This window comes from Dama dama, chromosome 29 (genome assembly GCF_033118175.1).
Source record: "Dama dama isolate Ldn47 chromosome 29, ASM3311817v1, whole genome shotgun sequence".
NCBI classification, from domain to species: domain Eukaryota; kingdom Metazoa; phylum Chordata; class Mammalia; order Artiodactyla; family Cervidae; genus Dama; species Dama dama.
Genome location: NC_083709.1, coordinates 55,503,755 through 55,529,397, shown reverse-complemented (window position 1 = coordinate 55,529,397; position 25,643 = coordinate 55,503,755). Strand labels below are relative to the sequence as shown.

Here is a 25,643-nt window from a genome sequence, read left to right as displayed (position 1 = left end):
TGCAAGGAGAAGCAGGAGAGATTATCCACAGATATTCACACAGATCATATTTTTCAGCCCTTCCAAAAATTGCTAGTAAAATTTCCAGTTTACTCACTATTACTTCTTGTACACTGGCCTTAACTCTCCAGCTACACTATAAACACCATAAAGGCTAGAATAAGGTCTTATTTTCATCTCCACATTGTTTAGCACAGACACCAAACAAATAACAGGCATTTTAGACTTTAATGATGATTCTGATTTCTCTTCTCTAGGCTTTTCCACCACCCTAAGACAAGACCTTTAGCTTGCTTTTGTTTTTAGTTCCCAAGTGTGGCTGAAGTGAGTATAGATCTTGTCTTCCAAATAGTTTACCTATTCTGTTTTATGATTCATATATAACAGTATTTATGTTTACTGAATGTTTACTGAAAAGTTAACTTAGTTTTACTGAGTTCTCCTTTTACTGCTGTTTCTTCTACCATATATCTTCCTAATACCCTGGAGTACATCACTTACTATATAGGTATTTTTCACAAACTTTTAGTCTGGATGATTCTTTTGTCTTGATTTCCAAGCCATAGCTTAGCTCTACAAAGAACTCTTAATTCAGGACTTCCCTGGTGGTCCAGTGACTAAGATTCAGTGCTCCCGAGGCAGGGAGCCCAGGTTTGATTCCAGGTCAGTGAACTAGACCTCACATACTGCAACTAAGATTCGGTGCAGCCAAATAAATAAATAAATATTTTAAAAAATAATAATTCTTAATTCAAAATACTTTCTTTATAACACTTTGTATACCTTTTCCTTTTTTTTTTTTCCAAGTAGCAGATGAGAAGTCTGATGCCCACAGAATCATAGTTGCTTTATGGGTAACCTCATTTTTCCCTCTCTTTGAAAGCCTGTAGGAATTTCCTTGCACTTCTACGACTGGAGTTCCAAAATATAACCATGATAGGTCTAGAACTCTTTTATCTGAAGGTCTAAGATTTTCGTCAACTTTGGAAAATTTTTGTGTTTTCTTCCATTACTTTTTAACACTTCTTCCTCACCCTCCTGTCTTCTGGATTTCTTTTACTCAGATAGCTTTCCTAACTTGATCCTCCTTATCTGAAATTTCATTTCAGAATTTTTATCATTTTGACCTTTCATACTAGGTTTTAGACAGATCCAATGGCTTGATCTCTCAAACTGCCAATTTAGTCTTTAGTCTTGTCCATACTGCTATTCAGCCATCTTATTAAGATGTTGACATTTCTATAACCACAACTGTCATTTTTACAAAATGTCATAGGCTTCTGCAGCTGCTGCTGCTGTTTCAAGCAGCAATCTATCTTTGTTTTATGGATTTTGAGAGCTTTCTGAGTCATTAAAGATGGATACCAATTATACTTTTTCAAAGTTCTCTTCTGTGTCTTCTATGACCTTTGTTAATCAGGCACAGGAGGTAGGGTTTCCAGTCTACATCTCATAGTTTCGGTTTTCCTAAAAAGTTTAGCGCTTCTCAGTAGTCTGCTCGTATTTATAACTGAGGGTTTAGATCTGTACTACCCAATATGGTAGCTACTGTCCACGTGTAACTATTAAAATGGAATTTAAATTAAAATTCAGTTCCAAAAAAAAAATAAAATAAAAAAAAAATAAAATTCAGTTCCTTAGTTCCACTGGGCATATTTCAAATGCTCAACAGGTACATGTGGCTAATGGCTACCATACTGGGTAGAACTGATCTGAAATATTTCTACCATCATAGAAAGTTGTTCTGGAAAGTACTATTATAATAAACAGATATAGAACGGGTTACTAAAGCAGAATTGAGAAATGCTACTGTTCTAAAATCCAAACATTATATAGTTTCTGCCTCTGGCTGACAGGAAAAAATTTAACAGCTTGATAGCTTTAGCTTTAGTAGCATAGGAAGCATGTCGCCTCTAAGCCTAGGGATTCCTCATTAAGCTCTGACACCAGAAATGACCAAGAATATTGCTCTGACATTGTCTTTCATGGCATGTCCCCAGTTTAGAGAGTTGCTCTTCTGACCTTATCTTGAGGGTAAATGACAGAGAAAGCCACCTGATGCAAAAAATTGCATCAAGATCTTATTAATTAACAGATCTTATTAATTCGGATACTGACATTGTTCCAGAGTTTTATTGGAAAAATCTTGACTTCCATCTGTATTATAACACAGATTCAAAAAATGCTTAGTTGAATCAATCTAATCTCATCTACTTTATATCTTAAATTTCTTTTTATTTTTTCAGTTTTTCTAATGTTGCAACTTTATTTTTTCCTTCTGTCATTTCATTTTAAAAACAGAAAGATAAATGCATGCTTTCAGTGAGTCATTTTGAATTAGAAGTCTTAGTAAAATTTGACTGATTTTTTTTCTTACTGGGTACAGAATGAAGGCATTAATAAAGGTGTCCCTAGAGAATCCCTAAGATTAGAATTAACTATCATGAGAAACCAGAGATTTTTATTTAAATATACTAGGAAACAGTTGACCTTGAAATCATCATATGAGGGTCAAAGAACCATCCACGGTTCGATAATACGGAGTTTAAATTACAGCAAAAGCATCACATATGTAAAAGTAATCCTTTTTATATGTTTTATATGGCTGCTAAATGACAACTTATCCCACATCACTATTCTAACTTTATTAAAAATGAGATCCAGCATTATGTCCTACAAGTATTCACGTTTACAGGAAACATGATATCATATTACCACAATGTCTTGTGATAAAGGCTAATGATAGTACATAGACTATTCACATATGCAAGTATATACCATGATGTCAAATATATTACTCAATGTGATGACTTCAGGGACATGAGTAATTTCAAAACAAATAAGTCAGCCACCTGGTAAGACAGGGTGGAGCATTTAATAATACATAAATCTTTATAGGACAACAAACATTTAAAATAATCCCTAGTTTAGCTTGGTATTTCACATCCCTATTGTAAATGGCCTTCAAAACAAGTGTGATTAATATAAAGTTATAACAGAATTCTAATGCCAATGAACCACCACTGAAAATTATTCTACATACATAGTTCTATCACCTACAAGAATATTTCTTTGTTAATAACATATAACTGCCAAAGCAAAAACAAAATGTGTTACAACTCAGTTTCATAAGGACAATTTGAATTATATTATCTTCAGAATATAGATACAACTATTCCAATTAGGAATGAACCTGATAAAATATCTAAGAAAATGTCCACCACAAAGTTCTTAAAATGTAATTCAACCTCATGAGTAAGTAGATCAAGTGGAAGACATTTATGATTGAGGTTGAAATAATCAGCTCCAAAGCTAAAGTAAAGTTCAAATTTACTCTTGATAGTTTTAGAAGTCAGGAATCCTATAGGTACTAAATCAATCACTCGGAAAATCAAATCACACCAATTTTTACATTGCAAAGTAGGATTGTATCAAGTCTTGTTGTATATTTAAATAGTTAATATGATCCATCAGGATGCTTGTCTACACCCACTATTTCTGTAAAGAAAGGCCGCTTATCTGGGCACCTACAACCTCTCCTTTGACTCCAAAAGCCATGACTTTAAGGTTATTCAAAAATACCTCATATTCATCAAGATCATCGTTATTAGAGGAGAGAGTTGTAGTGACTAGGAGGGGCCAGTTACATTCTCTTGATCGGAATGGTGATTACATGACTGTGTTCAGTCTGTGAAAAGTCAATTTAACTCTATTATGATTTTTGCACTTTTCTACACAGTGTATGTTATACTTCAACAAAAGTTTAATAAATGAAAATGCCCCATATTTACCTTTTTTCACTTTTTAGAGTAGTTACTTCATTCCTGAATGAAGGATTCATATCATACTCATCTTTTGCAAATGTTTGCTATATAACAATAAGACAGATGTCAATAAAGACAGATGAATTAACAAAGACCAACAATTAACTGCAAAATGTCAGTAAGAACTACTTGATTTCCATTTCTTCATCCCACAGCACTGAACTGCTACTAGACGTACATATTACACCATTAGTAGTTTAAAAAAATACTTGAGCCCTTCCTGCCAGAGATAGATGGCATTTGTGATGTATGTGTAAGAGAAAGAAGCCAAGACATACGTACCAATACCTACTAAGACATGCATCATACGTGTCATGAGGGCAATAAATGCCACAGGGAAGGAGGGAGACATTCCAGTGGGATTAACCAGGAAGTGCATAAATGAGGGAGGAGCATGTGAACATGATGAACATCATAGAAGCTGAAGGCATGGACTAGCATCTACAGAATGCTTAACACTGCATGCCAGGTATCACATGAGGTAAACTTTGAATAACCTTACCTAGTCACCCTGCTTATTTAACTTATATGCAGAGTACATCATGAGAAATGCTGGGCTGGAAGAAGCACAAGCTGGAATCAAGACTGCCGGGAGAAATATCAATAACCTCAGATATGCAGATGACACCACCCTTATGGCAGAAAGTGAAGAGGACCTAAAAAACCTCCTGATGAAAGTGAAAGAGGAGAGTGAAAAAGTTGGCTTAAAGCTCAACTTTTAGAAAACTAGGATCATGGCATCTGGTCCCATCACTTCATGGCAAATAGACGGGGAAACAGTGGAAACAGTGTCAGACTTTACTTTTTTGGGCTCCAAAATCACTGCAGATGATGACTGCAGCCATGAAATTAAAAGATGTTTGCTCCTTGGAAGAAAAGTTATGACCAGCCTAGACAGCATATTAAAAAGCAGAGATATCTGCTAGATATCCATCTAGTCAAAGCTATGGTTTTTCCAGTGGTCATGTATGGATGTGAGAGTTGGACTGTGAAGAAAGCTGAGCGCTGAAGAATTGATGCTTTTGAACTGTGGTGTTGGAGAAGACTCTTGAGAGTCCCTTGGACTAGAAGGAGATCCAACCAGTCCATCCTAAAGGAGATCAGTCCTGGGTGTTCATTGGAAGGACTGATGCTGAAGCTGAAATTCCCAATACTTTGGCCACCTCATGGGAAGAGTTGACTCACTTGAAAAGACCCTGATGCTGGGAGGGATTGGGGGCAGAAGGAGAAGGGGACGAGAGGATGAGATGGTTGGATGGCATCACCAACTCAATGGACCTGAGTCTGAATAAACTCCGGAGTTGGTGATGGACAGGGAGGCCTGGCATGCTGCGATTCATGGGGTCACAAAGAGTCAGACACGACTGAGCGACTGAACTGAACTGAACTGAACTTTCACAATATAGCTAAACCCACTAAAATCTTGACTACTTAAGAAATTTGTCCAAGATTACAGAACAAGTAAATACTAGGGAATTTGACCTAAATCTCTGGACTTTAATATCAATGTCTTCCTACCACACCACGCTGCCAGTATCTTGAATAAGAGACCGATGCCTTTGGCCAAATGCAGGAGACATAAGAGACGCAGGTTCTATCCCTGGGTCGGGAAGATCCCCTGGAGGACGTCACGGCAACCCACTCCAGTACTCTTGCCTGGAGAATCCCATGGACAGAGCAGTTTGGCAGCCGAGATCCACAGGGTTGCACAGAGCGGCATGCAGCTAAATGGACTTAGCACACACACGTATGCACGCACCTTTGGCCAAAACCCAAAAACACATACCTGAAAACTGACAAATTTTTTTTCCTATCCAATACATACACTTCAAAATATTTTTATTCTTCAAAGCAAAATGATCAAAAACCAAAACAGACTGCATCTACTTATAGGAATGATGGCCTAAATTGACAGTACTAGAATTCTAAATCACAGCTTGAAATCAGTCTATTTGACTATCCTTTCTGGTAAAAAAAAGGCCTTAGTCAACCATACTCTTTAACTAAAACTAATGAGAAGGTTATAAAAGTTAAAGATAATTTAAACAGTTGACCGTTTTGCTGACAAATTGAAACACAGAATGTACAAAAAGGTCAAGAGTCAAGGGTAATTGTTATATTTTGGTTTGAGGAACTCAGTAAATAGTGGAGTTGTTAACAGAGTTGGGGAATATAGAAGGAGGAAAAGGTTTGAACGAGAAAAAATTGAGTTATTTCTTTTGTCACCTTAAGCTTAAGAAACCTTTTTGATTTTCAAGAATGGAGGTCAAGTAGGTAGTTAAATATACAACGACTCTGCAGCGCAGGAGCGAGGCTGGCCTGGAGTTCCAAATCTGGAAGGCATCAGCATAAAGATGGTATTTAAAGTCATGGACTGAGCGGAACGAAAAAAAATTATTTCGGAGAATGCTAGAGAGGCAAATGCTGCCAGTCAAGTGAGTGAGGTGAGTACTGGGCATCACAAGGATTTGGCAACACAGAGATCAATGACCCTGACAAGAGTGATTTTAACAATGGTGTAGGTGGTGCTAGTGGTAAAGAACTCTCCTGCATTGTCAGGAGACATAAGAGACAGGTTCCATTCTTGGATTGGGAAGACCCCTGGAGAAGGGCATGGCAACCCACTTCAGTATTCTTGACTGGAGAATACCATGGAAAGAGGAGCCTGGAGGGCCACGGTCCACAGGGTTGCAAAGAGTCAGAAACAACTGAAGCAACTTAGCACGCAGGTGTGCAAAAACTATTTAAATGGGGATTGAAAAAAAATGGGAGGTAAAGAAATGGAGATCAAGAACTTTTCTATAAAAAAGAAAGAAACAGGGTGGATCTAAAAAAGAACATGGATTCTATCTAAAGGGGATTTAAAAAAAAAAAAAAAACAGAAATAACCCATTACAGATAGAAAGACTAATGACACAACAGAAAACTGAGGAGTCTTAAGCCTTTTAAATCACAAGGTAAGCAAGAATAAATGAGGTCCAGAGTGCAAGTAAAGCAACTCAGGAAGGACTAGGCACTTCATCTGCTAAACCAGGAAGGCGTGTGCGCGGGTACACATGCGGGGAGTGTGGTAGACGTAATGGTGGATAGAAAGCTGGACCTAAGCAAGGTTAGGATTCTGTCCGGCAAGTACCACAGAAGGGAAGAAAAATAAGGAATTTGAAGTATATGCAAAAGAGCACTTGTACTGATAGAACATGGTATCCATGTTGGATAAGGAGGGGAAGAAGGACAAGGCTGAGGTAGAGTGAAAAGTGGAAAAGTTAATGCACCTGAGTACCCAGTGGAATTTTTAAAAACTATTTGAGGAAAACCAGGTAAGTAGATGGTGGTCAGTTTCTGCTGTTTGTTCAAGTTTATACGAGGAGCAGTTACCAGCAATGAGGGCTTAATATTTGAACACGGGAGGAGATGTCTGAGGTGGGGGAGATAAAAACTGAGAGATCAGATGTTTGATTATCCATGTGACTGTAGCAATCACTAAGTATGATGGCAGGAAAATCTGGAAAGGCAGTGAGCCAGATACTAAAGAGGATGAAAGGATAGATCTGGAGGAGATCAACAGTCTGATGCCATGTATCTCAGAAGAGGTGGGGTTTTGAGCAAGGAAAACTTGAACTGAAGAAGTAAATGGGAAAAAGGGGTTCTAAATGACGGGTTGAAGATACAGGGTGAAAAAACATTGTTACTTAAAGACTACAGAGAAACAGAGTTCCCAGGAATAGTCAAGGCAAGAAAGTGAAAGAAATTTTATTTTCAACACTATGTCTCTGATGATAGTAAACTATCAATTCCAGAAGGCAAATTGGAATGGTTAGGGAAGGGGGCATTGAAAAGTTCAAAGATTGCAAATTAGAATCTACACAAGTCAAACGAGTATAAAATTTCCTAGCAATAATGGCCAAGCCGGGAATCTTGATCACTAAAAAATCAACCAAAACAAACTAATAAACACATTTTTCAAGCTTCATGAGAGCAGTTTGCTATCTTTTCAATAAATTCCCTTTCTGCTTAGCAATTAAAGAATCCTAACGATAATTACTATCATGTAGAGGGCCTTGCACACACAGACAAGGTAAGAAGAGGAATGTTTATTTAATTCATTCAATATATTTAAGTGCTATTTGCCCTGGAGTGATAAGGAAAATTTCAGAAAGGAATTTTAGGCATGCTAGCTATTCGTTTATCCCGTTCTCATTTCATTTCTTCCTTTCACAAAAGTCAGTGGTGAGCAAAAGACCAATAACAACTGAGGATAGAGTGAGCTGACAACAGCTCACTCCGGGTTGTTCTGAGGATAAGCAAGGTTCTCTGTAAACTTGCCTGTGACCTCACAGTAACACTTCTGCAGGTGTGGAAAGAGTCCTCCGGCTTAAAATAACAAATGCCTAATGAATGCTGCAGCAGCCTGTACCTCTCAGCCCTGAGGTTCTTTGTCCAATGGCGACACTCCAACTACACAGCCTTTCTCAAAGCAGAAAATGACCCCATTTGGGGAAGACTTAATATACACTATGACTCTTTCTCTCTCTCTCAGGTGAACTAATTTACCTAGATGAAGAATTCTGAGAATACTGTATTTCTAAGGGTAGAAGAAATAACTTCTAAGGGTAGTGTTTACCTTCATGTAGAAACAAGTGTTGACAATGTTATTATAAAATTTCATAATCCAACAGTGAGTACAGTACTATGCCTTAATACATAGACCAAATAAAGACAAATTAATTTTAGTTGTCGTTTATTATGCATAAAATGAAATGTCTAAAACATACAATTGATGTAGAAAAATTATATTGTAGCAGGCATTAAAAATAAGGAACTTGTAGGATCAATTTATTGATCCTGCCCAAGTGTAAGCACCTTGGAATTGTAGGTAAATGAAATATCCCAAAACATGGATGAGATTATTTTGTGTAAAAGGGAACACAGTACTTAAAAATATTCAAAATAGTGAATACTCAATAGCACTGACTTTTTAAACAATTTTTAAAGACTTTTAATTAGTACAATATTCCTACATAGTATAATGCTCAGTACATCATAGATTAAATCACCTTGTTAAGTGAAAAAGTATGCTGAATATAATAAGAAGTCAATTGGGGGAGGATACTTTTAACTTAAATCCATGTTGGATCATAGAGAAAGCAAAGGGATTTCAGAAAAACATCTACTTCTGCTTCACTGACTACATTCCAGTCTTTGTGTCGATCACAACAAACTGTGGAAAATTCTTAAAAAGATGGCAATACCAGACCACCTTACATGCCTCCTAAGAAACCTATATGTGGGTCAAGAAGCAAGAGTTAGAACTGGACATGGAGCAAGAGACTGGTTCAAAAGTGGGAAAGGAGTACATCAAGGCTGTATATTGTCACCCTGTTTATTTAACTTCTATGCAGGGTACATCATGTGAAATGCCAGACTGGATGAATCACAAACTGGAATCAAGATTGCGGGAGAAATAACAACCTCAGATATGCCAATGATACCACTAATGGCAGAAAGCAAAGAGGAACTAATGAACCTCTTGATGAGGTAAAAGAGGAGAGTGAAAAAGTTGGCTTAAAACTCATCATTCAAAAAACTAAGATGATGGCATCTGGTCCCATCACTTTGCGGCAAATAGATGAGGAAAAGTGGAAAGAGTGAAATCTTTTTTTTCCTGGGCTCAAAAATCACTGTGGATGGTGACTGCAGCCATGAAACTAAACGACATCTGCTTCTTAGAAGAAAAGTCATGATCAACCTAGACAGCATATTAAAAAGCAGAGACATTACTTTGCCGACAAAGGTCTGTCAAGTCAAAGTTATGGTTTTTCCAGTAGTCATGTATGGATGTGAGAGTTGGACTATAAAGAAAGCTGAGCACCAAGAATAGATGCTTTTGAACTGTGGTGTTGGAGGACTCTTGAGAGTCTCTTCGACTGCAAGGAGATCCAACCAGTCCATCCATCCTAAAGGAAATCAGTCCTGAATATTCACTGGAAGGACTGATGCTGAAGCTGAAGCTCCAATACTTTGGCCACCTGATGCAAACAGCCAACTCTTTGGAAAAGATCTTGATGCTGAGAAAGACTGAGGGCAGGAGGAGAAGGGGGTGACAGAGGATAAAATGGTTGGATGGCATCATTGACTCGATGGACATGAGTCTGAGCAAACTCTGGGAGAAAGTGAATGGACAGGAAAGCCTGGCACACTGCAGTTCATGGGGTCACAAAGAGTCAGACACGTCTTAGCAACTAAACAAAATGTAATAGACAGCATTGGTGAATATACCAAGAACATTTCCCAGTTTGGAAAAAAGATCAAAAGGAGTCCCAGGTGATCTCCAGAGTACCAAAGATGGTTACCTTGAAACTACAATGGAAACCATTGCCAAGCTGAAGATTCATTTAATGGCTACCCACTTCTTTAAACTTTAATTATTGAAACCCATTGATTAGGAAATAACATTTATTCTCATACTGGCACTTTATCACTCATACCAAAATTACTCACACCAGAGATTACCGGTAAACCAATATGAGACCATTTCCTAAAGCACAGCATATTTGGGCTAGAGGAGATAAGACAAAGATCCCATATCACTTGAGTCCAAGCTACCCCGAACAAAACGAGCCTTACCACTAGTACCCTTTTCCATAATAGGGTTTTATTCACTCATCTTACAGGGCAGGCATCATGGCCAACTAAATTACTATGACTCTACCCTATTGATTAAGATCCAGATTCAGTAATCTTATAAACAAGATCGATTTTGGTTTGGTTTTTTATTGTATTTTTTATTTTTGGCCACACCACATGGCTTCTGGGATCTTAGTTCCTGAACAAGGGATCAAAACCCAGGCCCTCGGCACTGCAAGCACAAAGTCCTAACCACTGGACCACCAGGGAATTCCCAAGACCCACTTTGTAATGATCATCTGAATTCCTCTTACAGAGAGACAATACTTAAGTGTCATGACTGGAGTTGGTAAATAAAAGCTTACAAGATGGGAAAATATTAGAAGACAACTACTAGAATTATTTTGACTTGTGGTTAGCTAAGATATTCAGTATGTTAGAATGTCGATCTGTCATTTGTTTTCTTTCTAGAGAAGTTAATAAAATAGTTTTCTTTTTGAAAATACTGATAATAGGTAGTGTTTCTACAATGTGCCCAAACAAAAAAGCAAACAACAAAACAGAACTTTACGATATTTGAGTGGTTAATCATTTTACTGTAATATCTATTTTTAATTGATGTAAAACTTATGTATCATGCACAGACCTTAAAGGCTCAATTCAATGCACTCCAATAAGTGCTTTGTGATCTTCATGTTTCCATCACTCCAGAAAGTTGTCTTGAGCCCCTTCCAGTCAATTCCCCCACCACCCAAGGCAAACTACTGTTCAGATTTCTATAGATGTGAGAAATACCCAACTTCTTTCCCTTCTCACAATGTTTCTGAGATTTATCTACACGTCTGCCATGTATCAGTAGCTTTTAAAACAAAACAGCAGAATAGTGTTTCACTATATGATTGACACAATCTGTTTATCTATTCTCTTGTTGAAGGATATTTGTGTTTTTTTATTTGTTGGGCTGTTGCGAATAAAGATGCTTGTAAACATAGAATCCTGTTCTGCTGTATAAATGTAATCATATCAATACCTTTAAACTTCTGTCTAAACCAAGAGCTGAGGGACCTGACAGAACTAGCATGTTTTTACACAAAATGAATGAGAAGAGCCCTATCCCTGCTCCACAGCCCCGGTGGACTAGATGGGACCCACTTCAATCCAACCAGCCTATACCTGTGTTATGTGACACTCCAGGGGCAACACTTTGCAAGGAGAGACTCCTTCCCTGGAATATTTCAAACAGGCAGTGTTTAGGGTCAGGGGCACTAAAGCTCATCTCTGTTCCAACTCTAATCTAATGTTACGATGCCTCTATTACAGACAAAAACAGTCTTAAAAAACAACAGCCAACACACATACACAAAAAGGGACTTTTGATTTACCTGTTCTTTGAGGTCTCCCAGCATAGACCTCACCTAATCAATGGATAGCTACATACTAGGAACACAACTTTGGGCACTAATTTCCCACTAGGCAAAAACAGGAAAATTGTAGCATCTGTCTAAGGGTTATTTTGAAGATCAAATTAGATAATATAGATCAAATATTCACAGTTGTTAACACACTTAAGTACAAAGCATTAGCTATTATTAACAAAACTTCATTTCCAAAACTAACTACAGAATATAGCCTCCGATTTTCCTTTTCCTTTTCAAGGTAATAACAAGAGTTTCCTAAAAGGGATGTGTTCCCCTGCCCCAAATTACTTCATGTTAAATGTGTTCCCCCGCAAATTAATACAAATTCAACTGGTGTTATGTAAACCAAAGTGCACAGTCAAGCAAGTTTTGGCTAAATCACTTTTTTTAAACTGCAAAATGTCTAAGTAATATACATTGGTGGTTAAGTCACCAAGTCGTGTCTGACTCTTGTGACCCCATGGACTGTAGCCTGCCAGACTCCTCTGTCCATGGGATTCTCCAGGCAAGAATACTGGAGAGGGTTGCCATTTCCTTCTCCAGGGGATCTTCCTGACCCAGGGATTGAACCCAGGTCTCCTGCGTTGCAGGCACTATTACCCTCTAAAAGCAAGATCTAGTACTGACCACAGAATTGACTCCTGCCCCATCAATAAGATCATGTGATCCTGGGGTTCTAAGGCTTTTCAACATGCTAGTAAAAACAATGTTGACTACACATATGAAACAAATAGCATCCTTAAGAAGATGATATATGCTTTTCCCATTTCCCTCAGTTAAATGCTATCCATCCTTCAGATCTCAGGGAAGCTTTCTTAAACCCTCCTAACTTAATCAAGATTCCTGCTAGACACTCTCAAGGTTCCCTTGGACTTTTCCTTCACACCTCTTACTTCCATTCGTATTAACATACTCAAAAGATTACCTAACGCCTGTCACCTCACCCACCAAACTATATGCTTCAGTTAAAGGCCTGGCTGTATATTACACTCAACTTTATACCCCTAGTATCTACCACAATGTTTGGTACCATATAAATGATGTGGAACAAATAACGTGACTACAAGAATTTCACTGCAGCTTCATTTGTCATAGTGAAAATTTGAAAACAACTCAAAGGTTTATTAATAGGAAAGTAATTAAGCTTCTACATATATATGACAGAATAGTACACAACCATTAAAAAAGAAAGAGCTTAATCTCTATGTTCTGATATACCCAATCATCTAAATGGAAAAAGAGAAATGTATTTTATTTCATATGTACTATATTGTGCTTAGATGCCTAAAAACATACCATCAAACTGTTAACAATGACTATATCTATAGAGGAATAGGCCTGGAAAAAAGTACTTTCACTTACTTTACACATTTCCGTGTTTCAATATTTTTCAACAAACATTTCTAATCAACTTTTTATTCTTTGAGCAACTGCAAGTCCATATAAGTTATCATACACTAATGCTTAGTTCATATTTGTATCACTATTTCTTAAAAATATTTTTTGTAATTATCTCCGCAGAAACTGTGAGAGGAAGGTAACACAAAAGATAATATCAGCCCCTGTAGCACAGGTTAACAGCTGTATGTAAACTGTCTAAATCACGAAGCAAACTAAACAGAACAGGAGCTAAAATGTGGGTCTGTTTTCTTGGTCCAGCGTTCCTTCCACTACACATCAGTGCCTTTCCAGTAAGGAACACAAGCCTGTCTTGATATAATCAATGTTTTTTTAGTACCAAGTGACTAGAAGGGATATGAAACTACTCCCATTTCCACCCCACCTTTGCAAGTCACGAGAGGGCACTGCAGGCCGATGGCCATAGAGGCTTCTTTAAATAACCCCAGAGAAAGGGAGGTTATAAAATTCTAGTGCATGCTAATCACTATTAGACAGTTCCCTTATGTTGAGCTGAAACCTATCTCTTTTGCTTTGACTCACTGGTTCAAGTTTGGCATTTGGAATGCCAAGCTTCTCTCCTCTTTGAGAATATATTTAAGACAGCTATCATCTGTGTCTTTCTGAGATACTGCCTGAAATTTATAAGCTGTTCTTCAATAAAACATCTCATTATCCAACTTCTAATTTCAGTCCTGATAAACTACTTGGCAGAGGAGAAGGGGAACTATCCTGCAAGACTCCTACAAAATAATGAGGTACAAAGTAGTCAGTTGTTACTACAATCCTTCACGGAGGGTTACAGAGAACCATGCACATCTTAGAACTCCTTTGTTAGAGGTCACTGAGTCAAACACCTTTCTGGTGTAAAGCACAGGAATGTCAGATGCTTACAACAAAATCCTGGCTTTCAACAGCTGACCATAGCTGGTTCAAGAATTTGCCATGAAGGCAGCATGGCATTCCTTATTATTCTTCCATAAGACACAGGAACAATCAACCTAATGATCCTTTCTTAGTAAAATATTTCTTGCTGTTTTTGTTAGCACCTTGAATAACAAAGTACCTGGTGGTCCCACCAATGTACAAGTGAGACTTCCTCACAGTTCAATAGAGACAAAGCAATGAATGACGAAAGTAATAAACAGAATGAAACTTAGCAACTGAACTTGAGATGCATGAAAAGATTTGAGACCATAATGACAAGGCTGTTAGATAATACTAGAAAACACACAATGAAAAGTACAGGGCGTCTAGGAAGAAGTGCTAGGACAAGAAGGACAAGTTCCAGAAGCCTTGTACTTACAAGGACAAGGAGCACAGTAAGCTACATTGCCACTACTCATCAAACAGGGCTTCCCTGGTGGCTCAGATGGTAAAGAATCAGCCTGCAATGCAAAAGACCTTGGGTTCAATCCCTGGATGAGGAAGATCCCCTGGAGAAGGTAATGGCAACACACTGCAGTATTCTTGCCTGGAGAATCCCATGGACTGACAGGCTATAGGCCATGGGGTCGCAGAGTCAGACAGGACTGAGCCACTAACACTTTCATTTATTAAACAAACTGCTTTTTATCACCTGATGAAAAACAACAGAAGTAAATGCTTGTGCAAAAACTTAAGAGTAGGAATACAGGACAAGACAGACATCTATTTGGAACAGCACAGCTTTTTACTCTGTTTTACCTATTGATGACAGGCACAAACTTGGTAAAGTCTTTCCAAATGTTGCTCCAGGTTTTCCTTCTGAATCTGAACCAAATTAAGAGGAAGGAGAGGGCCTCTGAGCAGCCAGTTGAAAATAATCGCCCCTACTCTTCACTCAACTGTGCTTCCCTTCATCAGAATTTATAATTATACATCTCTGTGTTTATTGCCCCATGACCCAGAAAACCATAAGTTCCTTGAAGGCAGAGTCAACTCTTTCGAACACCGTATACATATGTACATAGGTCCTTGTACGTGAAAGATGCTCCTTAAATATCTGTATAGTGAAAACAGAAAGAGGAAAGGAAAAGGAAGTCACTGGGTACCCTAAACAGTCATTTTGCTTTTGTAGCCAATGTTGAGAAATTAATCACCTGTCGGACACTAATTATGATCCAGATTATTCATATACATGATTTACTTTACAATAATACTGGCAAGTTTCTCATTTGTGATCAAAGTAAGACTCAAAGAAACTAAATATTACATAACTTAAGTCACAAATCCAGCAAGTCTGAGCTCCAGTTTATGTTAATATCAGGTTTACCTGATATACTGGAGGTTGCCCCCAAGCTGCTCTCCACTCCTTACAGCTAAGGGAGGAGGGGGAAATACTTAACAGCAAATCAATAGTTGTATATAACCCAAGATTTCTGGCTATCAATTCATTCTGAATTTGCTTCCAGCTTAAAGAAATCTTCTAAAGAAATATAAACAGCAAAACAAACATTTTTACATTCATCAAATAATTTGATTCTCAAAACAAGCTTACAAACGAGAGAGAAATTCCCACTATGTTGGTGCGGACACTGGGGCTAAAAGCGCTTAAGAACTTTGACACTCTCCCTACAAACCTATGGGCCTAGGGTTTCCAAAAAGAAATAGTGACTGCATAAACTTAGTGCAACCTTTGAAAAAGACACTCGCGCCATAAACCTCGTTTTCCTACTGCAAATATGTAATCCAGATGGGAACGTTCAACGACGCGATTTTCCCATTGCATTTTAGATTTGATGAGGGTCCCATTCACTCTATACAATTAGTTAAACGTTGACTGCCAAATATAAATATTTACGAGGAGACAACACATGCAGGTCAAAGAAAGGACGTGGGAATACCATTTTAGAAAGGGCTGCAGTGCAGCCAAAACTCTGGGCTGCGTCCACATTTGCCTTCGCCAACTCCTCATCTCCCCTCCACCGAAGCATTCCTACCTGGAGTCTGATTTAGTGCAACAGGCAGGTTCCTACCTTGGTCTGAACACTCTTATCAAACTTGTCATTTTTGAAGCTAAACGTATTCTGGTGCCTCTGAGGCCTGGAACGAGTCACGTTCCCTTTCTGTGAGCTCATCGCCGAAACGACAATCGCCTCGCGCTGGGACAAGGAAGACGCAGGGAAGAGTAAAATGCGAGGAACTACCCCACGGAGCTCACGCTTCTATCACTGACCCGGAAGGAACTTAACCAGCTTTTCTGTCCCCGCCCCCGGCATATCCACGTGACTCCTCGCGGAGGTCAAAGGACACCCTCAGGCATCTCAGCGCCCGCAAAGCCCTTTTAAAACCGCCCAGTCTCGATCCTTCCCCCTTCTCGCAGCCTCTCTCTCTCTCTCTCAAACCCGGAGTAAAAATCCCGCTTTCTTCGAAGCGAGAATTCCCCCATTGGTCCAAATGTGGCAGTCCATCAAAGCCGAGGGGCGGGGAGACCTTGCTTCTATTGGCTCTCCTTTTCCGCAATCCCCGCCTCCTGCCGACTCTGCTCAACCTCTCCCGCGTCCTACTCCTCTGGGCTGCTTGTGATTGGTGGAAGTCGGGCCAAACTAGACTCCGTCCCTCCCCCGGCCCGCTCGCAGGCTGGAGCCGGGGTCAGCTTTGGCACCTTCCTACAGTCAGTGACCAACTCCTAGCTTAGTGAGCTCTCTGCAGACCCCAGGTTTTCCCTTCCAGCCTCCCGCCACGAGAGCTAGCCCGGCGGCCGTCAGACTGTAGGGGAGCGAAGAAAAGAGAATTAGAGAAAAGAAAGATCTGGCTGGGTCTGGGTGGTGTCTGCAGTGCCAGAAAGGAAGGTGGCGGCGGCTGCGGCAGCTGCGACCACGGCCGCGCGGGACGTGAGGCCCAAGAGCAGCCGACCGCGGCGGCGGAGGCGGCCGCTTCAGCGCCTCGCGCCGGGGCCGTTAGTCAGCAGAACGCGAGCCCGTGTGGAGGAGCAGGGCCGGCGCGAGGCGAGACTCAGGAGCTTAAGCCGGCCCCCTCGGGCGCCGCCGTCCTTCCACGTCCCGGCGCCGGGGGCTGCAGTCCTCGTTCCCGGCTTCTCGGCCGGGCCCGCCCGCAGGCGGGCAGAGTCCGGCAGCGGCCGCAGCAGCAGCAGCAGCGCGGATCGCGCCTCGTAGAGGACAGCGCGGCGGCAGAGGTTCCCTCCCGGCCCTTTCAGCCTGACGCGTTGGCTGCGGCCCTCAGGTGCAGGTGCGTGGGGCCGCGGCGGGGAGCGGGGGGGCCGGGCGCTGCGGCCGGGCTGGAGGAGGGGGCGCTGGGCCGGGAGCCGCAGCGCGGGAGGGACGAGCTGGGGGAGGGGAACGGGAGGCGTCTTTGTTGTTGGCGACCGGGATTCCTCTAGGCGCTGGGAAAGGCAGAGAAGCCACTCCCGATCGGGTCTGGGATTTTGAGAAGATTGTCTGTTGGTTCAGTGCAGGGGAGAGGTAGGAAAGTCTTCGCGGTCGATGAGGCTGCGGGGGTCGGAGGGCGGGAGAGGGACGGACAGATGAATTGGGGAAGGTTTTGGGTCCTCCTTTTAGAGAAGTCTCATTTCATCTCTTTGCCCTTCTCCCTGTGGACGGAAAGATGGGGTCAGGTTCACATTCCCACCCTCGCTCACTGTGAGATTCGCGGCGCCTGAAAACTGTCTCCTGAATGTCCTCGAATGTGCCAGCCTTGATTTTTAGATCGAATCTGCCCGGTCGTTTGTGATTTGTGTGTTCTGGTCCGGCCGTTCTAGGGTCTTTTTCTCTCGATCATCGAGCTTCACTCGAACTCTAGGACAGACTCACCAGGAATTGGTTTTGAATTGAAAAATTAGTGTTTTGTTGGAATTGTTTTGAACCCTGAAACGAAAAGTTCTGTCAAGTTAGGTTATACTGTTGTGAAGAGATGTTTTAAAGAAGAGAGTTTAACCCTGGCTTTTTTTTTTTTTTTTTTAAGAAATATTCAGAGCTTTGATCCATGGTGATTTCTGCCAATGCCAGGACACAACTTTCTAAAACAACACGTTGATTTATCAAAGTCGGTGTGAAGTGTATTTGTTAAGCAAAAGAGTGAGTAACGGAATGCAGGGAGGGTGACCTTTAATTTTTTGCTCTTAGCTTATGAAAAGGTATTCATGTTTAATACTTTTTTTCTAATATACAGTTCTTGATCCACAAGATAATTCATTCATTTATTTTTAAGGCTCCAATAAATAAGAATTTTGGAGTTCTTGTGTCAGCGTTTAAAACTACCAGATGAATCTGAGTAAAAAGTCAGGTACATGTTGTAATAGCATTCGTCTGTTTACATTAACAAGAAGACATAATAAAATGAGCTTTTTTTGGTAAAGAGTTTGTCTCATATATTTATAGCATAAACTCATTTGGATGATTTATCTAATATCTAATCATAGCAAATATTTTGGTAATTATCATAATTGCCAGTGTTCTAATTGGGTACCCAGCTCTTTGCTTGTTGGAAGTAGGGGTGGAGGCTAACTTAAAGAAGAGCAGTGGAGATAGCTATGCTTCAACTTAAAAAAGAAATAAGGCCCCTGTTGGGCAATAATTACTATATTACTTGAGATCCAGGAGGAAATAAATAGCACCCTCACCCATATTTTGACCTCTCTTTTCTCCTACTCTAGTATTAATAAGGTTAATTGGCAAGGATAGGATTAGATTTTTAGCAGGCTAGGCAGTTTTAATTTTGTCTCTTGCTCTGCAGTACTGTAGTTGATCAGTGGCTTGCTCCTTGAGTATCTTTGCCTGTTTTGAAACGTGTATGCCCTCTGACAAAGAATTTTCTATTTCCTGTGACAAGCAGAATTACCATAAAGCATCATGGCAATGTAATGTTTGGGGCCATTTAATGAACACAGAAGAAATAGGCAATTAGTGTCTGTTCCAAGTTTTGTCACTGAATTGGTCTACAACTCCAGGCATGCTATCTCACATCTGAGTCAGTTTCTCCATCTGTGATATAGGGCTAATGAAATGTGCCACCTGCTCACTGTGTAGAAAGGGCAGTGAGAACCAGCAGTTCTTCTGGTTATGTGACATTGGTTGTTTTAGTGAATGACAGTACTTTTTAATGCAATTCTCTTGAGTTTGTTTTCATATTATGAATTTCAGTTCCTTGGTGAAGAATTAAGATAAACATAGTTATAGTAGGGAGACTCTATCCATATGCTATCACCTAGGAATGATAAACTCTAATTTTCTCCAGTGTTAAGAATATATAATTTGGTGTCATATCTTTAGAATCAGTGATGACAAGAAAGAGAGTGATAGATTGAGTTGGTGGGTTTATTTACTGATAGATTTTATTTCTACTATATCCAAGGTTTTGCTCTTAATTCTCAAAAATTACTCCTACTCTTCCTATGCTGTTAAAGATTTCTCACATACCAGTATGCCTCTCAAACCCAGCCTTCTGAGTTGGAGAGGAAAAAGGATGCTTTATGACTTTATTACAAATGAAGTGAAGCCTAGAGAAGTTTAATTATTTGAATTGTCTAAAGCTACACAATTTGTAAGAACCAGAACTGAGACTTGAATCTGGGTCTTCTGACATCTGATTCTGAATCCTTTCCTTTGGAGCAGTGTTTTCCAAACTTCTGTCTAGGAAGTTTTTGCCAATTCAGGTGAAGTGAGAAATAAGATAGTAATATAAGTATTGTTAACTTACAACATAATGAATATTCATGCACTCATTACCCAGTTGGAAAGTTATAACTACAAAACAAAGCTTCCTCTATACTTGGTACCCCTCTTAAATCCTATTTCCACACTCCCAACCACAAACCCCAACTTGACATACATCCTTCCTATCCATGTGTTTACTACATTCCTTTATATCCATGAACATTATATGGTTTTTTTTTTTGATTTAAGACTGCTTAAGGATGGTTTTTATATCTGTAGCTTGCTTTCTTCACTGAACATGCCAAGATTTATCTATGCTGATTCAGGTAGCTCTAGTTTATTATTACTGTCATTTGGTATGTGTTTTATTATGTGATATATCAAGTTTCTGTTAGTGATTTTAGTGGTTTCCAATTGTTTTCTTATTAAACATGATGTAGGGAATATTCTTGTATATGTTTATTTAGGTAAAATGGAAGACTTCCTCCAGAGTAGTGGCTCTTGAACCTATATCTCATTTCTATAGAAACATTTTACAACCTCCCCAGTACTGTCCTAAATGAAATTCATAATAATAAACTTCAATTGGTATTTTAAATAATGTAATATGCTTGCTAAAATAAAGAAATAATTTATAACAAAGTAATGTATCGCACTGTGAAATGCTCAGGTTCAGCCACATTGTAATCTTGCTACCAAGTGTGATAATAGACCAAAAACATCAGAATTCTGGGGGTTGGTTAGAAATCAGAACCTCAGGTCCTCCCCTAATAACTAAGGTGCTGAATATTAACAGGATTCCCAGGTGAACTGAGTGTACCTGGAAGTCTAAGAAGCACTGCTAGAAGAAAGAGTAGTAATCAGATACTTTGAACAGATGGGATCACCTTGACTAGGACAGGCGCTAAAGCAGATTAAACTGATATGTTGAGTTGGCCACTGGAATACCAATAGAGGGATTTGAATTGATAAGTTTCTGAAATAACTGTAATTTCAGTAAAGTTTGAACAAACTAAAAATGCAGGCTTCTCTCTTTACACAGGGGTTGCACTCTTTTAAATCTTAATCTTTGTTAAAAACAATGCAATTATACTTTGTGTTGAGTCCTATTTATCAATATCTGACCTTATTTTTTTCCTTCCAGTCCCTTAAATGACTGTCCAGCAGAATATTCAGAAGTCATGGGACATGGGGCAGCATTATCTTTACATACCACGAATGCGTCATGTCCCTGGCATCTATTCAGTAGTGCCCCCCCCCCCCCCATTTGTTACAACTAAAAAGCCGTTATTGAGAAAGATTGCCCTGGGATATAAATATATCAATAGTATTAGACTGTGGGAACATAAGATAGGAGCTGCATCTTCAACTTCATTGGATACAGTCAGTTTTCTCTCCAGAGTGTATCAGTAATGAATGAATGAAGTGAATGTTTTTCCACCTTCCAAATCAGTTCAATCACTCAGTCGTGTCCGACTCTTTGCGACCTCATGAACCGCAGCACGCCAGGCCTCCCTGTCCATCACCAACTCCTGGAGTTTACCCAAACTCATGTCCATTGAGTCGGTGATGCCATCTAACCATTTCATCTTCTGTCATCCCCTTCTCCTCCTGCCTTCAATCTTTCCCAGCATCAGGATCTTTTCAAATGAGTAGGCTCCTTGCATCAGGTGGCCAAAGTATTGGAGTTTCAGCTTCAACATCAGTCCTTCCAGTGAAAACCCAGGACTGATTTCCTTTAGGTTGGACTGGTTGGATCTCCTTGCAGTCCAAGAGACTCTCAAGAATTTCTCCAACACCACAGTTCAAAAGCATCAATTATTTGGCACTCAGCTTTCTTTATAGTCCAACTTTCACATCCATACATGACCACTGGAAAAACCATAGCCTTGACTAGATGGACCTTTGCTGGCAAAATAATGTCTCTGCTTTTTAATATGCTATCTAGGTTGATCATGACTTTCCTCCCAAGGAGTAAAGGTCTTTTAATTTCATGCCTGCAATCACCATCTGTGGTGATTTTGGAGCCCCCAAAAATAAAGTCAGCCACTGTTCCCCATCAGTTTGCCATGAATTGATGGGACCGGATGCCATAATCTTAGTTCTCTGAATGTTGAACTTTAAGCCAACTTTTTCACTCTCCTCTTTCATTTTCAAGAGATTCTTTAGTTCTTCACTTTCTGCCGTAAGGGTGGTGTCATCTGCATATCTGAGGTTATTGATATTTCTCCCAGCAATCTTGATTCCAGCTTGTGCTTCCTCCAGCCCAGCATTTCGCAGGATGTACTCTACATATAAGTTAAACAAACAGGGTGACAATATAGAGCCTTGATGTACTCCTTTTCCTATTTGGAACCAGTCTGTTGTACCATGTCCAGTTCTAACTGTTGCTTCCTGACCTGCATACAGGTTTCTCAAGAGACAGATCAGGTGGTCTGGTATTCCCATCTCTTGAAGTTTGTTGTGATGCACAGAGTCAAAGGCTTTGGTATAGTCAATAAAGCAGAAGTAGATCTTTTTCTGGAACTCTCTTGCTTTTTTGATAATGCAGCGAATGTTGGCAATTTGATCTCTGGTTCCTCTGCCTTTTCTAAAACCAGCTTGAACGTCAGGAAGTTCAAGGTTCAAGTATTGCTGAGGCCTGTCTTGGAGAATTTACTAGCATATGAGACGAGTGCAATTATGTGGTAGTTTGAGCATTCTTTGGCATTGCCTTTCTTTGTGATTGGAATGAAAACTGACCTTTTCCAGTCCTGTGGCCACTGCTGAGTTTTCCAAATTCACTGGCATATTGAGTGCAGCACTTTCTCAGCATCATCTTTTAGGATTTGAAGTAGCTCAACTGGAATTCCATCACCTCCACTAGCTTTGTTTGTAGTGATACATCCCACTCACTACAAGTGATAAGACCCACTTGACTTCACATTCCAGGATGTCTGGCTCTAGGTGAGTAATCACACCATCATGATTATCTGGGTCATGAAGATCTTTTTTGTATAGTTTTTCTGTGTATTCTTGCCACCTCTTAATATCTTCTGCTTCTGTTAGGTCCATACCATTTGTGTCCTTTATTGAGCCCATCTTTGCATGAAATGTTCCCTTGGTATCTCTAATTTTCTTGAAGAGATCTCTAGTCTTTCCTAACCTATTGTTTTCCTCTATTTTTTTGCATTGATCACTGAGGAAGGCTTTCTTATCTTTCCTTGCTATTCTTTGGAACTCTGCATTCATATGGGTATATCTTAACTTTTCACTTCTCTTCTTTTCACAGCTATTTGTAAGGCCTCCTCAGACAGCCATTTTGCCTTTTTGCATTTCTTTTCCCTGGGGATGGTCTTGATCCCTGTCTCCTGTAGTGTTACAAACCTCCGTCCATAGTTCATCAGGCTCTCTGTCTATCAGATCTAGTCCTTTAAATCTATTTTTCACTTCCACTGTATAATCATAAGGGATTTGATTTAGGTCATACCTGAATGGTCTAGTGGTTTTCCCCACTTTTTTCAATTTAAGTCTGAATTTGGCAATAAGGATTTCATGATCTGAGCCACAGTCAGCTCCCAGTCTTGTTTTTGCTGACTGTATAGAGCTTCTCCATCTTTGGCTGCAAAGAATATAATCAATCTGATTTTGGTGTTGACCATCTGGTGATGACCACGTGTAGAGTCTTCTCTTGTGTTGTTGGAAGAGGTTGTTTGTTAGGACCAGTGCATTCTCTTGGCAATTCTCTGTTAGCCTTTGCCCTGCCTCATTCTGTATTCCAAGGCCAAATTTGCCAGGTGTTTCTTGACTTCCTACTTTTGCATTCCAGTCCCCTGTAATGAAAAGGACATCTTTTGGAGGTGTTAGTTCTAGAAGGTCTTGTAGGTCTTCATAGAACCGTTCAACTTCAGCTTCTTCAGTGTTACTGGTTGGGGCATAGACTTGGATTACCATGATACTGAATGGTTTGCTTTGGAAACAAACAGATCATTCTGTCGTTTTTGAGATTGCGTCCAAGTACTGCATTTCGGACTCTCTTGTTAACTGTGATGGCTACTCCATTTCTTCTAAGGGATTCCTGCTCATAGTAGTAGATATAATGCTCATCTGAGTTAAATTCACCATTCCAAATACTTAAGACTTCTTAAATTTTGACATTCTAAAGAATATGAAATGTTACCTCTTTGTAATTTTCATTTATATCTTCCCCAGTTAGTTGTGTAGTTAAGAACACTTGGTTTTCAGCTATTCATATTCCTTTTCTACAAATTGCCTATTCTGTTTTTCTTTGAGATTATTTTATTGATTTGTAAGTACTTTTATGTATTTAGGATAATAGTACTTAGTAGGCTTTAGAAATGTTTTCTAGTGTTTACGGTGCCTTTTCATTTTAAATATGGTATCTTTTGATGACTAGACATTCTTGATTTTAATGACAAATTTATTCTCTTATCATGGTGCTTTTTCTCTGTAAAGGGAGTTTCTTGAGATTGTAAAGATTGTTATAGTTTGTAAAAGTTTTACTTTTTCACATTTAGATGTTAAATACACATGGATCTGTGTTTATATAATGAGATATTTGTGAAGCTAAATTTGCTTAATAAAAATGACTACCCTTTATACTGAAATTGTTATTTTTATGTTAATGTGCTCTTATGAAATTATAGTGATAGTAGATTATATTTAGTTTGTAACATCCCTTTGTGGCAAAATTAAAATTTGATAGCTTGTCATTCCAACTTTTTTTTTTAAATTTGACTGGATTTTAATGAAAGGTTTGGGAACTGCTTTTAGAGTACTCTGATTCCTTTTGATTCATGTTTGCCTCACATTCATCATCTAAAACATCACAGAAAATGATCAGGTACTCTTAGGTACTAATCTTTCATCATCTGCATCTCTACATTTTACAGTTTAACGTGTCTTGTCATCCCTTTTTATTCTGAGTAGAATATTTTAAATAATACTTATGATCCTAATTTTTAACATAATTTCAGACAAAATTCAAATATTATTTTAATGTTAATTTAGCTCTGATGTAGGTCCTAAGTATTTTGTTTTCCCAGGAATTAAAGGTGAAAATGGTTAAACGTGCCCTCATACAGTTAAAGATGAAAAAAGGGAAAGGAAGAATGGGCCAGTGTCTACTGAGCATCAGTCACTATTCTGGGTTTGAGGGAGTGCATCTGTAAACAAAACAAGCAAAGATCCCTAACTTCCTAGAGCTTACCACCTAGCAGAGGATTATATACAATATGCGTAATAAATTACTAATATGTTAGAAAGTGATAAATACTTTGAAGAAAAGGTAGAGAGTGGTAAGGGGGAGTCAAATGAGGCAGTTTTGACCTTTGATATGGGGAGAATAAGTGGAAATGTGACGTATGCAGTGAGGGCCTTGACCATGCACATAATCTTGGAAGAGTGGACAGAATACAGTGTTAAGTTAAAACTGTGTTCCTGGCTCTCCCATTTAATAAGAGGATGAACTTGGACAAGTTGATTGACGTAACAACCAGAAGCCCTGATTTCTTCATATATAGAAAGATGATAATCTGAGGAAAGTATTATTAAGATTAAGGGAAGGACTTCCCTGGTGGTCCAGTGACTGAGCCTCCCCACTCCCAATGCAGGGGGACTGGGTTTGGTCCCTGGTCAGAGAACTAGATCCCACATGCCTCAGCTAAGATCCAGTACAGACAAATAAATAAATAAGAATAACATTTAAAACAGCATGTTAAAAAGCAGAGACATTACTTTGCCAACAAAGGTCCATCTAGTCAAGGCTATGGTTTTTCCAGTAGTCA

The 25,643-nt window shown here is 39.3% G+C and overlaps 2 protein-coding genes across 3 annotated transcripts in view; one reads left to right on the top strand and one right to left on the bottom strand.

Moving 5' to 3' along the window:
- C29H9orf85 (chromosome 29 C9orf85 homolog) overlaps nucleotides 1-16,442 on the bottom strand; it is a 61,128-nt gene extending 44,686 nt beyond the window's left edge. Inside the window, exon 1 of the mRNA XM_061132339.1 lies at nucleotides 16,222-16,442. Coding sequence (XP_060988322.1) covers nucleotides 16,222-16,323 — 102 coding nt within the window. The 5' untranslated portion in view covers nucleotides 16,324-16,442. The remainder of the gene's footprint in view (nucleotides 1-16,221) is intronic.
- An 853-nt stretch (nucleotides 16,443-17,295) lies between these two features.
- Nucleotides 17,296-25,643, top strand: part of ABHD17B (abhydrolase domain containing 17B, depalmitoylase) — a 45,638-nt gene continuing 37,290 nt past the window's right edge. The window contains exon 1 of one of the 2 annotated variants that reach the window (XM_061132969.1): nucleotides 17,296-17,434. The gene's annotated coding sequence lies outside the window, so the exon portion shown is untranslated. Of the gene's footprint in view, nucleotides 17,435-18,166; nucleotides 18,280-25,643 lie in introns of those variants that run through there. The other variant, XM_061132968.1, reaches the window with a different exon arrangement.